The 16883-nt window shown below is 44.8% G+C and overlaps 1 protein-coding gene across 1 annotated transcript in view; it reads left to right on the forward strand.

Moving 5' to 3' along the window:
- Positions 1 to 4918: 4918 nt before the first annotated feature.
- Positions 4919 to 16883, forward strand: part of LOC141130055 (chymotrypsinogen 2-like) — a 46516-nt gene continuing 34551 nt past the window's right edge. Inside the window, exons 1-3 of the mRNA XM_073618032.1 lie at positions 4919 to 4959; positions 12676 to 12743; positions 14327 to 14430. Of these exons, the coding sequence (XP_073474133.1) occupies positions 12692 to 12743; positions 14327 to 14430 (156 nt within the window). The 5' untranslated portion in view covers positions 4919 to 4959; positions 12676 to 12691. The remainder of the gene's footprint in view (positions 4960 to 12675; positions 12744 to 14326; positions 14431 to 16883) is intronic.

The following is a 16883-nucleotide window of genomic DNA, read 5'->3' on the forward strand; positions in this document are numbered from 1 at the left end:
CTGAGTGACTATCCTGTCATGCTGAGTGACTATCCCAGGGATCCTCAAACTACGGCCCTCCAGCTGTTGCGGAACTACACATCCCATGAGGCATTGTAAAACTCTGACATTCACAGACATGGCTAGGCATGATGGGAATTGTAGTTCTTGAACAAATTGAGGGCCATAGTTTGAGGACCCTTGGACTATCCTATTCCTCCTCAATGTTCATTTTTTTGTTTTTTTTTTCAATAGATTTTATTGAAAGAAAATGTAATATAAGGTATCACAATAGTGGGTATACAATTTTTAAATGTTCATGTTGATAGCTTCTAAAAACATTTTTGTTTCAGGGCACCACCACCAGTGCCTAAGGCCCAATTTTTTTAACAGGGGAGTGTAATTACAATGTTTGCTGTAATATTTCACAGCAGGGCTCGTTCCTGCCATCAGCTAGAGTATCTGTGAGGGGTTACAGTGTTGTGCCACCACCACCACACCACCACCAAAGGCCCAATTTTCCTGCCCCTGTTCAACAGGGGCATGTAATTACAATTCTTGATCTAATATTTCACAGCAGGGCCCGTTCCTGCGCCCACCAAGAGTAACTGTGAGGGCTTTCAGTGTTCTGGTATCACCAACACCTAAGGCCCAATTTTCTGCAGAGTATATAGGGCAGGCCGCATAGTTAATACAGGCGGTCCCCTACTTTCAAACATCCCACTTACAAACGACTCCTACTTACAAACGGAGGGAGACAACAGAAAGTGAGAGGAAATCTACCCCTAGGAAGGGAAATTCTCTCCTGTAAGAGATAATATGGGAAAAAGGTGTCTCCACTGATGCTTTATCACCAATCCTTGTTTCCCTAATAACCCCAAATTTTCAATTTGATAAAAAGAGGCATGGAGAACTGATCTTGGAGCCTGGCAACCAAGTGTGGTTGTCCACAATGAACCTAAAAATGGCCTGTCCTTCTAGGAAATTGGGCCCTAAATTTATGGGTCCCTTCCCGGTAAAGAGGAAAATAAATGATGTTACCTAGGAACTTGATCTGCCTGACTCTCTAAAAGTGCACCCGGTCTTCCACGTGATGCTACTGAAACCTGCTACCCCTAATCCTTTTACTGGCCGCACTACCGGCCCACCCAAACCTGTCATAGTTGACAACGAAGAAGAATTTGAAGTGGAGGCAATCCTAGACTGTAGAAAAAGGAGAAATGGAATCCAGTACCTTATTAAGTGGAAGAGGTATCGTCCTGAAGACAACTCCTGGGAACCAGAGAGCAATTTGCATGCACCAGAACTTTTACAGACTTTCAAGAACGTTCATGTCTCCAAGCTGGCCCAACTGGGCATCCGGAGGCTTCCCTTAAGGAGTGGGCACTGTCAGAGAGCTCACCTTGCTGGTCGCGGTGCTGGCCGTCCTGGGGCGCGCTGGTGCGAGCTGGCGCGCGCGTTCCTGTGCGTTCTGCCGTGCACGCTCCTGCAGGCGCTGGTTTGTGTGCTGGCTTGCGGGCGCGCACGAGTGTGTGCGCACGCCTGTGAGCATCAACGTGCACGTGTGCGCACTGTTTGGTGCCAACAGCTCCCTGTGCCATAGTTCTCGTTGCCTGTCTTGTGTTCCTGTGTACCTGATCTCCTTATGACCCGGATTGCCTTTGGATTCTCCTGCCTCTACCTGACCTCGGCCTGTTTGACTCCGCTTCTGCCTGCTCCTATTGTACCTTTGCTGCCAGCCTGTTGCCGAACCCTGCTTGTGCCCTGACCTGCCTGTCTTGCTCCTGCTCAGCACTTGTTAGCCTGTGTTCCTGACTACTGACCTGCTGCTTGAAGATCATCTCTCATCCAGTGCTTGGATCCCCTCAGCAGGCTCTCATACCACTCTGCACTCCTGAGCCTCCTGTCTGCTCTACCAGGGTCCGTGAGTCGGATAAGTAAGGGAGTCTACACTCTGCCCAAGCAGACTCATCAGTCTGGTAAGTGGAAGTCTGACAGTCTATAGGCAGGGTGGGAAGTGGTTAATTATTCTGACTAGCTCTTTGCTAATGATTGTCCAGCTTGGTGTGTCTTAGGATTTGGAAAATTAAGATTTGTCAGAAAGCTCTGAAGAGAGGGCTCGGCATTATGAGTCGGTTTTGCTAAAGTTTGGAAGAAATTGTTGAAGTATTTGATTTAAGACCGAGTACCGTCTGCCAGTTTAAAGTGGAAGTAAAGTCAAAACCTAATTAACTATAAACTTACTCTGCCACATTCTAAGCCTAATCTATCTAGCCTTGTAAAGCAAAAATCACTATACTTTCCTATTCTGCAGTCACTCCGGTCCAGTCTTCATTGGCGGATGCTGTGTGCAGGAGAAAACCGACTATGGCTGTGAAATGCCTGGGAAGTGATGCCACCCATAGACCTACTACGAGGCTTCCATTGTTAGCTGCCTCTCCAGCACACTGAAGCCACCGCTGACAGCTGATGCTGGGACCATAGCATGTGCAGAATAGGTAAGTATAGCGAATTTTGCTTTACAGGGCCAGATAGATTAGGCTTATGTGGCTTAGAGTAGGATTAGAGTTAGTTAGGTTTTGACTTTACTTCCACTTTAAGTCTAGGTAATGCTGGAACATGGGGTCTAGGGTTACATTTATTGGCCAAGAGAGATCCAAATTTATTTTGCCACGTGAAAAGTCTGTGATGTGCCCACAACAGTGACTTCTCTACTGCAGTAGTCAGACCTTTCACTCGGTGTGCACACGTTATGTTTTATGAAGAAGAGTAGGGATTGTGTTGGTTTACCAAAGTTCAGCAGGCCTTACTGTGGATTAATGCCCTGTACACACGGTCGGACTTTCCGACGGAATATGTGCGATAGGAGCTTGTTGTCGGAATTTCCGACTGTGTGTGGGCTCCATCAGACTTTTTCCATCGGAATTTCCGACACACAAAGATTGAGAGCTTGCTATGAAATTTTCCGATGACAAAATCCGTTCGCGTAAACTCCGACCGTGTGTGGACAATTCCAAAGCACAAAGTGCCACGCATGCTCAGAATAAATTAAAAGATGAAAACTATTGGCTACTGCCCCGTTTATAGTCCCGAAGTACGTGTTTTACATCACCGCGTTCAGAACGATCTGATTTTTCCGACAACTTTGTGTGACCGTGTGTATGCAAGACAAGTTTGAGCTAACATCCGTCGGAAAAAATCCATGGAATTTTTTGTCGAATGTCCGATCAATGTCCGATCGTGTGTACAGGGCATTAGACTCCATAATCTTATTATGAGCCTTCTTCAGTCATGAGAAACGTTGGATAAGGAATCCTGTGATAGAAGCTTTATGTGCCACGCAGTTTATAGAGGGAGAAGTATCATCTGTTTTATTAACTGCAAAATTAGTTTTAAGGTATAGAACAATATGAATGCTTAATTCAAATGCCAATGAAGTCCTTTAGGTGTGGTTGGGAGATTGGAGAGACATTCAACCACCATATCGTGTTTTTTTCCCTCCTAGTTAGGGTGCTAGAAGAGTTAGTTAAATTTCGTTTTTGGTTCCTCCATAGCCAGTAGAGCAGGTTAATTGCTTTTGGCTGTTCTACATTCCACAGGCTGTAGGGTTGATTGTTCTTACCTACATTCCAGAACTCTCTGGGCAGTTCTGGGACATAGGTGTGAAGTAACCGAATAGGCAGCATGAATATTTATGCTACCTCAGCAAATCCCTGGTCAGAATGGTGACCAGCAGGGGGTTGAGGTGTGCATAATTAGTTTGGGGCCTAGAACAGCTGGATCCTTTGTCTGGTGGAGAGAGACCCAGCCTGGAGGGGCTGTCTCCTTTCCTGGACTATCCGGTAGGGACAGTTCAAACACTGTCCTAGCTTAGGGAGAGCTGGGGAGGGCTGATTGTTGAAGCTGCAGTAACAGTCCAGAGTAGAGTCCACTGAGGATCTGGCCAGGAGGCTCATGGTGCAGAGTCTGGTTGATGCTGGAAAGAAGGATCCATGTATACAGGGACACAGTGAGTAAACGCCTGAGAGATTCTGGAGAGACTGTTGCTGTGTTGTCCTCTATTTGTGAGTGGTACATATTTGCTGGTTCAGGTCTGTTTCCATAGTGAATCTGAAGCTGTTTGTCCACATCCTCTTACACTAGTGGCCTACTTTGAAGAAGTTCAATCCACCTGAGGGTGTCTTTTAAGTTGCATTAACTCTGCAGTATCCCAAGGCTCATCCTATTCCCTATCCCAGTTCTTCAACCAATAAACCAAAAAAAGAAGAGTAAGGAGTGGTTATAGTCCCCTGCCAGTTTTTTTGCCATCCGTGTCCCATTGGGGAGATTAGCCTTCACGTTTTGTCCCACAGCCAAAACAGGAAGTCAGAGGAAATCCCTCCAAAGTGATGAAATCCCTGCTAATTAAGGGAATACATACCCCCCCAGCAGAACTAGTGTCCCCATCAGAAAAGATTTCCCCTTGATACTGTTCTGGGGAATAACCCAAAGTTTAGGATTTTCTTTTACTTTCACCTTTGATGATAGGGAATCTCCCTAACGGGGACAGAAGTAGCAATAAGATTCTAACAGGTGTTCTCATCCATCTCCAGTCTGTCCAAAACAAAATAGTAAAGTTTTTCCTTAAGTCCCCTAGCATTTATAGATGTTATCTCAACCATTTTGGATAATGTCTGTGATTCTTAGAAGGTTCTTCATGGGCCCCATATATAAAGAAAAATATATCAAGCTAATATGCTTATAAAGGACATAAAGAACCAAGAGAGTCAATATACGTAAATCAACAATGAGAGCGGAATGATTTGAACAAACAATGCAGAACATCATGAAACAGTAATGAACAATAAACAATAAACAATGAACTAATAAAATACACAATGGGCGTGTGATTGGTGTCCTCCCTCTGATGGGGTGAATAAATAGTCCCCGAACAAGAGGTATCCCAAACTCCCGACCCATTATACGGAAGGCTACTGACTGGTGAGTGAGAAACGTAAGGCAGGAGGGTGAGTAGCATTACGTTTTTGGGACTTTGGACCAATCACTAGAAATGTAGAAGACTGGAGCTTTGCCTGTTGGTGGGGGAGAAGAAGAATCCTGCAATAGACCCTATACACTGAGGCAGGAGATGCCATCATTCGGAGTCTTGATGGGTAGGATTTTATTTTGATGAGAGATAAGCAGCTTACTTAGATATTCCAATTTGTAGGAAGTCTTCTGCCCCCAGAGATCATTTGTTACACATTTGAATGGTTTCTGTTTCTCAATGCGGTAGATGCAGAAATATCTGAACATAGAGAGATGTTTCTATGGCTTTGGGAGTTTACCAGTTTTCCTGGAGGTGGACAGGAGTCGATCTTTTATGTGGAAGAAATGTTCTCTAGCTAGTCCATCTCTGGGGACCGCAGGTGGGATATGTTCAGGCTTAACAATTCTGTGTGCCCCATCAATAAGTTCCTGGGGAGAGCTCAAATGTAGAATGATTTCATAGAACTGCTGAAGATTTGGAATCAGTTCAGTCTGGGTTATCTCCTCTGGTATGACCCTGAATTTAGAGTTTCTTCTTGATTTGTCCTCAAGATCAGCAATTTTATCCCTGAGCCCCCTTATCTAATGAGCTTGTGCCTGGTAAGCATCAACCAGCTCTTGTTCTACTTGGCCTATTTATGTTTGCATGTGGGGGAATGCAAGTTGTAAATCTTGTTGAATTTCCTGTGCAGGGACAGCAGTATTTGTTTTGCCATGTTTCGCCGGGCTGATCTGGAAAGAAATTCAAGAATCGAGGTGCAATTCTCTACCATGGCGGACACCCCCCCATATTATATTTCATTTTTTTGTTTCTTGACATTTTTTTCAAATTTGTTACCTGTTTTTTGAAACTCTGCAGTAGTCTATATACTATTTATTATAAAATGCACAAACCTCCACCAGAAGATGAAAGTATCACTAAAGGCAAAACTTTTTATTTACTTTTGGATAGAGTGAAGAGGGATTACAACCCTTTTCAGTTTGTATTGCTGTCTGTGTCCCCGTTAAAGTGGAGTTCCACCCAAAAGTGGAAGCTCCGCTGATCTTCTTCCTCCCCCCCTCCGGTGCCACATTTGGTACCTTTCAGGGGGGGGGGGGGGGGAAGGGTAGCTGTTTTAGACAGGTACTTATTCCCACTTTCGGGAGACGGGGCCACGGCGACATCCCTCAGAAGTTAGGCCCCCCTCCTCCTTCCTCTGCCGCCGGGTCAGTTAGAAAGCACAGCTTTGCGCATGCACAGTAGGCAACCAACTGTGAAGCCGAAAGGCTTCACTGCCGGTTTCCCCTACCACAAAAATCAGCTGAGGTGGCGGGCTCTTTGGTAGGTAAGTGTCCTTATATTCAAAGTCAGCAGCTACAGTATTTATAGCTGCTGATTTTTATTTTTTTTCCCCAGGTTGGAACACAACTTTACAGAGATTCCCCTCTCTATTAGTCCTGTTTACCATTGTCTTTGAAAGTGAAGGAAATCCCAAATTTTGGGTTGTCGTAGAGGGGAAATCTTCTGATGGGGACACTAGTTCTGGTGACCTTGGGGCCCCCAAGAAATTCCCTTAATTTACAGGGATTTCCTCACATGTCCTGTTTGGTTATGGGTGGGCTTAATTCACAAAATAATATCTCATAAGATAATTGAATCAGGTGACACATTTTCTCCAATTATCCCATGAGATAATCGTGAAGGGAAATCTCTGCAATGGGACACAGATGGCTAAACAAAAAAAACAAAAAACAGACGGGTTAAAATCCTCTCTTTCTCTATCCAAAATGAAAAAAAATATATATTTTATCCAATGCACATTTTCAGTGCAAGCAAACACAATATGATACCCAATTTTTTGGTAATATATAAAATATGGGGTTGCACCGAGTAAATAGATAAAAGCCTAAAAATGACTCACGTGAAATTGCAAAAAAAAAAAAAAAAAATGATGGTACCCAAGATTCTCCATAAAAGATGATTTAAAAGCCTTTACAGGTTATCAGTTTAAAGATAGACGTAAAATCTTATTTATGTTTACATACACGTGCTTGCCTTATACTGCGTTTTTTATATGAGGTGTGCACAGGGGGGAGGGAGTGCTTTACATTTTTATATTATTTTTACTCATCTTATACAATGTTTTATTTTTTACACTTTTTTTTTTTTTTACTTTATTGGTATCACAAGTGGGCTAACAAGACCTCTATGCATAGTTGTCAATTTTTTTTTTTTTTTTTTTCCCAGAGACACCTTTTTTTACTGTGCGTCAAGCCACCCACTGAAGGGGAAGTATGAACTTAAATTAAGGGTAGGGCATTTATTTAAATAGGTGTGGTTCTAATACAGGCATATCATTACCTTACAGTGCCTTAAAAAAGTATACATACCCCTTGAAATTTTCCACATTTTGTCATGTTACAACCAAAAACGTAAATGTATTTTATTGGGATTTTATGGGATAGACCAACACAAAGTAACAAAGAAATGCTGCAGAGATCCGCAGCTCAGGTGGGAGAATCCGTCCACAGGACAATTATTAGTAGTGCACTCCACAAATCTGCCCTTTATGGAAGAGTGACAAGAAGAAAGACATTGGTGAAAGAAATCCATAAGAAGTCCTGTTTGTAGTTTGTGAGAAGCCATGTGGAGGACACAGCAAACATGTGGAAGAAGGTGCTCTAGACAGGTGAGACCAAAATTGAGCTTTTTGGTCCAAAAGCAAAATGCTATGTATGGTGGAAAACTAACACTGCACATCACCCTGAACACACCATCCCCACCGTGAAACATGGTGGTGGCAGCATCATGTGGTGGGGATGCTTTTCTTCAGCAGGGACAGGGAAGCTGGTCAGAGTTGATGGGAAGATGGATGGAGACAAATACAGGATAATCTTAGAAGAAAACCTGTTAGAGTCTACAAAAGACTTGAGACTGGGGCGGAGGTTCACCTTCCAGCAGGACAACGACCCGAAACATACAGCCAGAGCTACAATAGAATGGTTTAGATCAAAGCATATTCATGTGTTAGAATGACCCAGTCACAGTCCAGACCTAAATCCAATTGAGAATCTGTGGCAAGACTTGAAAATTGCTGTTCACAGACGATCTCCATACAATCTGACAGAGCTTGAGCTGTTTTGCAAAGAAGAATGGGCAAAAATGTCCCTCTCTAGATGTGCAAAGCTGGTAGAGACATCCCCAAAAAGACTTGCAGCTGTTATTGCAGAGAAAGGGGGTTCTACAAAGTATTGACTCAGGAGGGCGCCATACAAATGCCCCCCCCACACTTTTCACATATTTAGTTGTAAAAAAAATTGAAAGACATTTATCGTTTTCCTTCCACTTCACAAGTATGTGCCACTTTGTGTTGGTCTATCACATACAATCCCAATAAAATACATTTACATTTTTGGTTGTAACAAAACAAAATGTGGAAAATTTCAAGGGGTGTGAATACTTTTTCAAGGCACTGTATTACCATACTTTAAAGTTGAACTTCAGGAATACAGCCACTTTCAAAAATATGCTTGCTTACTATTGGATAAGTCCAACGAGGTGTATGCCTCCTTGTGGACTCATCTCTGAGTAAAATTGCTAATTTTACTCAGAGCCGGGAGTACGGCTATCGCTATACTTTCTCACACATCAGCCGCCCTGCCTGCCACTCTATTCTGCTGTCCATTCACAGAAGGCTTTGTATTTTGTAAATGGGTTTGCCCAATACAGAGTGCTCTGTGATTGGGCAAGAAGAGAGAGGGGCGGGCAGAGTGACTGTGGAGGACACTACAGCTGCAGGAGCTTAGCCTTCAATGGCCCCCTCTCAGCACACTTATGTCTCCAACGCACCACCACACCACACCTCTGCCTCCATATCGGTCTCTCTGAACAACTGATAGAAGAAATAATCAGAGCCAGAATCCCTGTTACCCAAAATGAACTAATCAAGATGGCAACTCAGACTGCAGACTTAGAAATCTTTGGAAACAACAAAAAGTTGGAGAAGATGAGGCCTAACATTCGACTGGCCCATTATACTGAACCATCCTCTGTGACAGCCTCAACTCCAGTATATTTTCCTCCTCCAGAATTTCTGGGTGTGCCTGGGCCCAGGTAGTTTGGCTTAGCTCGATGTACCGTGTCTCATGAAGAATAATAATGTCATCGGTAGTCTAATTTCTGCCTCCACTGTGGAGCTCCAGGGCACTTCCTGGGTAACTGTCCAGTGAGGCCAAACAGTAAGAAGATTTCTCCTACCACCTATCTGTCCATATTCCATTAGCTAGATCAGCTCATATCACCCTTTCTTTGTCTCTGCAGGGCCCCAGAAAAATAACTAAAGTACAAGATATCATTCTATCAAGATCTAGCATGTGTTTTTTGAATGATACTCTAGCTTAACAACTCTGGACACCCCTCCATCCTGAGGCCTAATTTCTGTATATTCAGTTAGTCACACAAGAGACATTCTTCAACGACTCACAATGTCTCAGGGTCATTGAGAGTTCTTGAGCTTTGACCACTTTTTTCAATTACTCTGGGTATGCCCTGGTTGCTATGGGCTGAACCCCCCCCCCCCCCCCGGTTCGGTTCGCATGAGAACTCTCGAACATCGCAAAAGTTTGAACCTGAACCCCAAATCCCATTAAAGTCTATGGGACTCGAATTTGAAAAATCAAAAGTGCCCATTTTGAAGACTTATATGCAAGTTATTGGCCATAAAAAGGGTATGGGGGGTCTGGTTACTGCCCTGGGGAACATGTATAAATGGAAAAACTGTTTTTTAAAAAAGATCGTTTTTACAGGAGCAGTGATATTAATGATGCTTAAAGTGAAACAATAAAAATGAAAAATTGAAGTTGGGGGATTAAAAGAGAAAAATGAAAAATTCCTTTAAATATAGTGCCGGGGGGGGGGGTCCTCTTAGTCTGCCTGTAAAGTGGTGCATCTGTACCATGTATAAAACCTACTGCAGGAAAACTGCCAAAATTACATTTTAATGTGGTGGTAAACCCTTTACAACCACTTTTTACTACAAGTAAGCCTATAATAAGGCTTACCTGTAGCTACCCTGGAAATCTCCTAAACCTGCACGATTTAGGAGATATCCCCTGTATCTGCATGTTCCGACGTCATCGGCACATGCGCACTGAGGCAATGGTACGTAGGTGTACAAGGACCGCTGTGGGGGCCTTGATCTAAGGTAAGTAATTCATAATGTGCTAGTATGCTATGCATACTAGCTCATTAGGACTTTGTCTTGCAGGGTTTTTTTTTTGTGGGTTTACAACCACTTTAAATTGCCAGCAATACAATACAAATACCATGCAATACCATTTCTGGCAATACAAAAATGTAAAAAAAAAAATGGCGTGGGGTCTCCCCCAGTACAGTACATACCAGGCCCTTCAGGTCTGGAATGGATTTTACAGGGAACCCCACACCAAAATGAAAAAAAAATGTCAGAGGGTCCACCCAAAATCCATACCAGACCTTGTAGTCCAGCAAGTCAGGAAAGGGGGGACAAGCGAGCACTTATCTCCTGAACCATACCAGGCCACATTCCCTCAACATAGGGGGGTCCTCTGTCCCCCCACCCCAAAGCAAGGGCCTCTTCCTGACAACCCTGGACTGTGGTTGTGGGGGTCTGCAAGTAGGGGGCTCATTGGAATCTGGAGCCCCCTTTAACAAGGGGGCCCCCAGATCTCGCCCCCCATGTGAATGAGTAGGGGTACAATGTACCCCCCACCAAAAAAAGTGTCAATAAGAAAAAAAACAGGCCTTTCCTGGCCTGCCAAGCTGTATGCTCGGATGAGGGTCTGATATAGATTTTGGGGGAACCCCACATAGTTTTTCTTTCACTTTTTCGATTGCTGGCAATGTTTTTTTTTCATTCAGCTGTCAGTGGGGAAGCCCGTTGACAGCTGATGACTCATCCTTTGTTAAGGACACAGCGGTAGGCTTCCCGGCCCTGCTCCTTAACTAGCTATTCACTGTGCCCTGATTGGGCAAAGCTTTGCCCAATTGGGGCTCAGAATGCACTGTGCAGCGTGCAGTGCATTGTGGGGCACTCAGCGGGAAAACATCGCGCCAAACGCCCCGCAAATTCTGTTGTTCCCCAAACAGAGGAACAGGTGATGTTCAGGCCCGAATTTTGTTCAGCCTGAACCATTCTCCTAACCCTACTGGTTACAGGTTCATAGCCAAGTATCAATTAGTCCTCTGGAGAGATATTTATTTTCCTCTAATAATTGTTGTCAGTTCTGACTGGTCAATCCTGGGAGCCTTCTCTGTGAGAACATAAAAAAATTGGTGATGACCCCACTCGTTTACCAAGGATACTTAAAAATATTTGACAAGAAAGGGTCAGACTCTCTTCCTCCAAACTGTATTTATTATTGTTCAGTTGAACTTCTACCCAGAGATTTCATTCAACTAAATCTTCCCATTATCAGATGATTATTGATGAGAATATTGAAAAAGGTTCATTAATCCTGCTTCTCCTTGGGGCACAATCACAATATCTGTGGAAAGGAATGACAGCCCTCCTTACCTTTTTATCAATTAAATGGTCCTCAACAAAGTAATAATAAAGACATTAGCAACTCCTATAAGTTCCCAAGGTTTTCCAAAGATTGAGGTCCTCTAAGGTTTTCACCAAGCTTAACTTCTGATGCCGCGTACACACGAGCGGACTTTCCAGCATACTTGGTCCGGCGTACCGGAGTCCGTCGGACAATTCGATCGTGTGTGGGCTCCAGCAGACTTTTTTTTCTCAAAAGTTTGACGGACTTAGATTTGAAACATGTTTCAAATCTATCTGACGGACTCGAGTCCGGTCAAAAAGTCCGCTCGTCTGTGTGCTAGTCCAACGGCCAAAAACCGACGCTAGGGCAGCTATTGGCTACTGGCTATGAACTTCCTTGTTTTAGTCCGGTCGTACGTCATCACGTATGAAATTGTCGGAGTTTGGTTGATCATGTGTAGGCAAGTCCGTTCATTCGGAAAGTCCGTCGTAAAGTCCGTTGGAAAGTCCGCCGGGCAAAGTATGCCATAAAGTCCGGTCATGTGTACGCAGCATAAGAGTCCTGGGGGTAGATGAATGAAAGAAAACATTTTGCATCCAGTTTGTCTGAGTACACCATGATGCCCTTTGGGCTCTGTAATGCCCCTGAAACACACATCCAATCACTGTCCAGATCATTGTGCCTTAACCTTTGTAACATGTCCAAAATACACCCCATCTTAGCCAATGAAACCACAAACCCACTAATTCTTTCTCTGGTTATCTCTTGCCTCGACTATTGCAATTCCCTGCTCATTGGTTTACCTCTACAGAGGCTTCCCCCTCTTCAGTTCATCATGAATGCTGCTGCCAGAATCGCCCATCTTACCAGTCATTCAGTGTCCACCACCCCTCTCTGCCAATCCCTACATTGGCTTACGCTCACCCAACTAATAAAGGTCAAGATACTAAAAACAACCTTCAAAGCTGTCAGAAACTCTGCACCCAGCTACATCAAAATTCCAACCAAACCATTCTCTTTGCTTCTCCCAAGACCCTTCTGCTGTCTAATTTTCTTCCAGATAGGTGTATGGAAATTGTCCTTATAGCAAGCCTGGAGCTCTCCCCTGATTGGCTGACTGAGTGTATATAAGCTGAACGGACCTTACAATTGTCATCATAGCCAAGAAAACCAGAAAATGTCAATCCTGTGGGTCCTGCCCTGCCTGGTCCTGCTCAGCAGAGCCTATGGTGAGTACACGCATTGTATGTTTGTGGCACATTGTAACATACTGTATGTAGGGATGAGCCCTACATACAGAGACCAAGAACAGATTGGGTTGATTCTTGAGGGTCTCAAAATGGCTATGGAGAGTAACTATTTTTGGTACAAAAAGAACTATTGTTTGTTATGTTATTGTTTGTTATGTTATGTTCAGACTAAGGGGTTGGCAATGGGAACTTGTTATGCTCCTAGTGTTGCCAACCTTTTTGAACATGTGGGAGGAGGAACACATCTATGAGAGCGAACGACCACAATTAAAATTCTACCGAAGATACATAGATGATGTTATTATCTTATGGGAAGGACTTGACATTTACACTATGAGTGTCCCTCCTTTCCATCCATCCACATGCTGATATCCCGTGATTTAACACACCATGGAAAAGGTTCCTGCATTGGATAATGAATGAATAACTTGTATAGCGCTACATATGTAAACTAAATAGTCTCAAGGCGCTTTTGCCACCAGTGTCCATCTGGGTCTTCAGAAGAGATGGGTCTTGAGCTTCTTCCTGAAGGCCAGATGGTTTTCTACCGAGCGGATGTCTGCGGGTAGAGCATTCCATAGCCGGGGGCCTTGGACCGCGAACCTTCATTTGCCTTTTAATTTATAGCGTGTCTTGGGGATGTGGAGGAGGTTCTGGTTAGTTGACCGGAGAGGGGGACCTGGGGTGTAGTGCTTTATTTTTTCACAGATGTATTGCGGGGCTTTTCCTTGTGTACATTTGTGAGTGAGGAAGAGGGTCTTATATTAAACCTGGTCCTTCATGGCTAGCCAATGGAGGCTCCTCAGGGGTGGGGTGATTGATTCCCAGGGTTTTTTCCAGTTACCAGTCTGGCTGCTGTGTTCTGGCCGATTTATAGACGTGAAATTTGGTATTTGGGAAGTCCTAGGTAGAGTGAATTTGCGTAGTCGAGTCGGGAATTGATGATTGTTCCAACTACTGCTGCTGTATCTCCTTCCGGTATGAAGGGGATGAGTCTACATAATTGCCGAAGAAGGTAGTGGGATCTGCTGACTACTGATCCTATTGTGCATCCATTGTCATGTCTGAGTCAAAGATGACTCCGAGGCTTTTGGCTTTAGTGCTGGGGGTGATGGGTTGCCCGAGGATGGTGAGTGGTGCGGACATCATGCCAGGGTTTATATAGATATATATTCTTATCAGCACTTTATTCTGTTTATGGATGAAGATTTTTATTTGGCACTATTTGCAGTTTTGTAAACCACTTTTTATTCTTTATTCTTATTGATTTTTGGCACAATAGGATAATTTGGAGTCTTGGTAACAATTTGCACTTGCACATGCACTTTAGCACATTTTCAAGATCGCTTTGGTCAATCTATTACTAAGTCTCTTGGCAGTGCCACCTACCTCTTTATATTGCACTCTATTTCACGCGGTGAAGGTTCCAAGGGAGGCAGCAGCCATATTTACACCTAAGCGCGCCTATGCATATACAGTATATAGATGTTGCGTTGTATTATATGGTAGTGTGTAACAATGTATTACTGGCAGTTATAATAGGAATGTGTTTATTTTCTCAGGTTTGGGCATTCCTGTCATCAGGCCCCTTATCTTTGGCTACGTCAGGCTTGTGAATGGTGCAAAAACCGCCTCTTGTTCTGGGCCACGGCAGGTATCTATTCAGGTACAATCACTTCTTTCTGTAGGGGTCCCCAAGGCTCTGTCCCTGGAACCCTTCTCTTCTCTATCCACACCTCCTCATTTTGTCATTTGATAACCTTCTATGGCTCCTAGTACCAGCTCTATGCTAATGACACCCAAATCTATCTCTCTACTCCCCACCGCACCCCTTCAGTCTCCTCTCACATTACTAACTTACTAACTGACATATCAGTATCACACCACACCACTTCTTCAAACTCAATCTTTCTAAAACTGAGCTCATAATTCTCGCCCACCCCTCCCCCACCCATGCCCACCTCCCTTACTTTCAATAAAGATCAATAATACAGCTATAAGTCCCTCCCCTCATGGCAGGGTGCTATGTGCAATTCTGGACTCTGACCTGTCCTTTCAGCCCCAAATCCAATCACTGTCCTAACTTTGTAGACTTCACCTCAACATTATCTTCAAAATCTGCCCCTTCTCAGCCAATGAAACCTCTAAGCTACTCATTCACTCCCTTGTTATCACTCACCTTGACTATTGCAACTCCCTTCTCATACGACTGCCTCAGCAAAGGCTATCCTCCCTTTAGTCTATCATGATTGCTATTCCCATGGTCATTTCACTTACCAGCTTCTCAGGGTCTCTGCCAATATTTCCACTGGCTTCCATTCCATGTCTGCCACTTTTCTCTGCCAATTCCTCCAATGGCCTCCATTCAGTGTCCTCCACCCCTTTTTGCTAGTCCCTTCACTGGCTTCCATTCGGTGTCCTCCACCCCTCTTTGCAAGTCCCTTCACTGGCTTCCATTCAGTATCCTCCACCCCTCCCTGCCAATCCCTCCACTGGCTTCCACTGAGTGTCCTCCACCCCTCTCTGCCAATCCCTTCAATGGCCTCCATTCAGTGTTCTCCACCCCTCTCTGCCAATCCCTCCACTGGCTTCCATTCAGTGTCCTCCACCCCTCTATGCCAATCCCTCCACTGGCTTCCATTGAGTGTCCTCCACCCCTCTCTGCCAATCCCTCTACTGGCTTCCATTCAGTGACCTCAACCACTCTCTGCCAATCCCTCCACTGGCTACCACTTAGTGTCCTCCACCCCTCTCTGACAGTCCCTCCACTGGCTTCCATTCAGTGTCCTCCACCCCTCTCTGCCAATCCCTCCATTGGCTTCCATTCAGTGTCCTCCACCCTCTCTGCTAATCACTCCACTGGCTTCCATTCAGTATCCTCAATCTCTCTCTGCCAATCACTCCCTTGTTATCACTCACCTTGACTATTGCAGCTTCCTTCTCAAGCGATTCTTTGCCAGTCCCTTCACTGGCTTCCATTCAATGTCCTCCACCCCTCTATGCCAATCCCTCTACCAGCTTCCACTTAGTGTCCTCCACCCCTCTCTGCCAATCCCTCCACTGGCTTCCATTCAGTGTCCTCCACCCCTCTCTGCCAATCCCTTTACTGGCTTCCATTGAATGTCCTCGACCCCTTTCTGTCAATCCCTCCACTGGCTTTCATTTATCTTTTTCCACCCCTCTATGCCAATCCCTTCACTGGCTTCCATTCAGTGTCCTCCACCCATTTATACCAATTCCCTCCACTGGCCTCCACTCAGTGTCCTCCACCCCTCTCTGCCAGTCCCACCACTGGCTTCCATTCAGTGTCATCCACCCCTCGCTGCCAGTCCCTCCACTGGTTTCTATTCAGTGTCCTCCACCCCTCTCTGCCAGTCCCTCCACTGCATTCCATTCATTGTCCTCCCCCCTATGCCAATCCTTTCACTGGCTTCCATTCGGTGTCCTCCACCCCTCTCTGTCAATCCCTCCACTGGTTTCTATTCAGTGTTCTCCACCCCTCTCTGTCAATCCCTCCACTGGTTTCCATTCAGTGTCCTCCACCCCTCTCTGTCAATCCCTCCACTGGCTTCCATTCAGTGTCCTCCACCCCTCTCTGTCAATCCCGCCACTGGCTTCCATTCAGTGTCCTCCACCCCTCTCTGCCAATCCCTCCTCTGGCTTCCATTCAGTGTCCTCCACCCCTCTCTGCCAATCCCTCCTCTGGCTTCCATGCAGTGCCCTTCACTCCTCTCTGCCAATCCCTCCACTGGCTTCCAATTCCCCCTCAAAAAAATCTAAATGCTAAAAACAACATACCAAGCCATCCATAACCCAATTAACATCTCCAGTCTTGTCTCAATATACCAGTCAAACTGTCCTCTCCAATAATCCCAAGACCTCCTGCTCTCTAGAATCTCCCTTGTGACCTTCTTCAATGCTCACCTTCAGTAAAGGGGTGGAGGGGTAGGTGAGAATATGTGTCACGCCAAAGAATGTCAAGGGGCATAAGATGGCACTAGAAGTACCTAGGAGATGAGCCGTTGGCAAACTGAGAAGGTAGACGCCTGCCAAACATCAAAGAGTGAAGATATGTGGATAAGCTTTCTCTTTCTATCCTCAATGGCAAAACCTCTCTAA

This window comes from Aquarana catesbeiana, linkage group LG01 (genome assembly GCF_042186555.1).
Source record: "Aquarana catesbeiana isolate 2022-GZ linkage group LG01, ASM4218655v1, whole genome shotgun sequence".
NCBI classification, from domain to species: domain Eukaryota; kingdom Metazoa; phylum Chordata; class Amphibia; order Anura; family Ranidae; genus Aquarana; species Aquarana catesbeiana.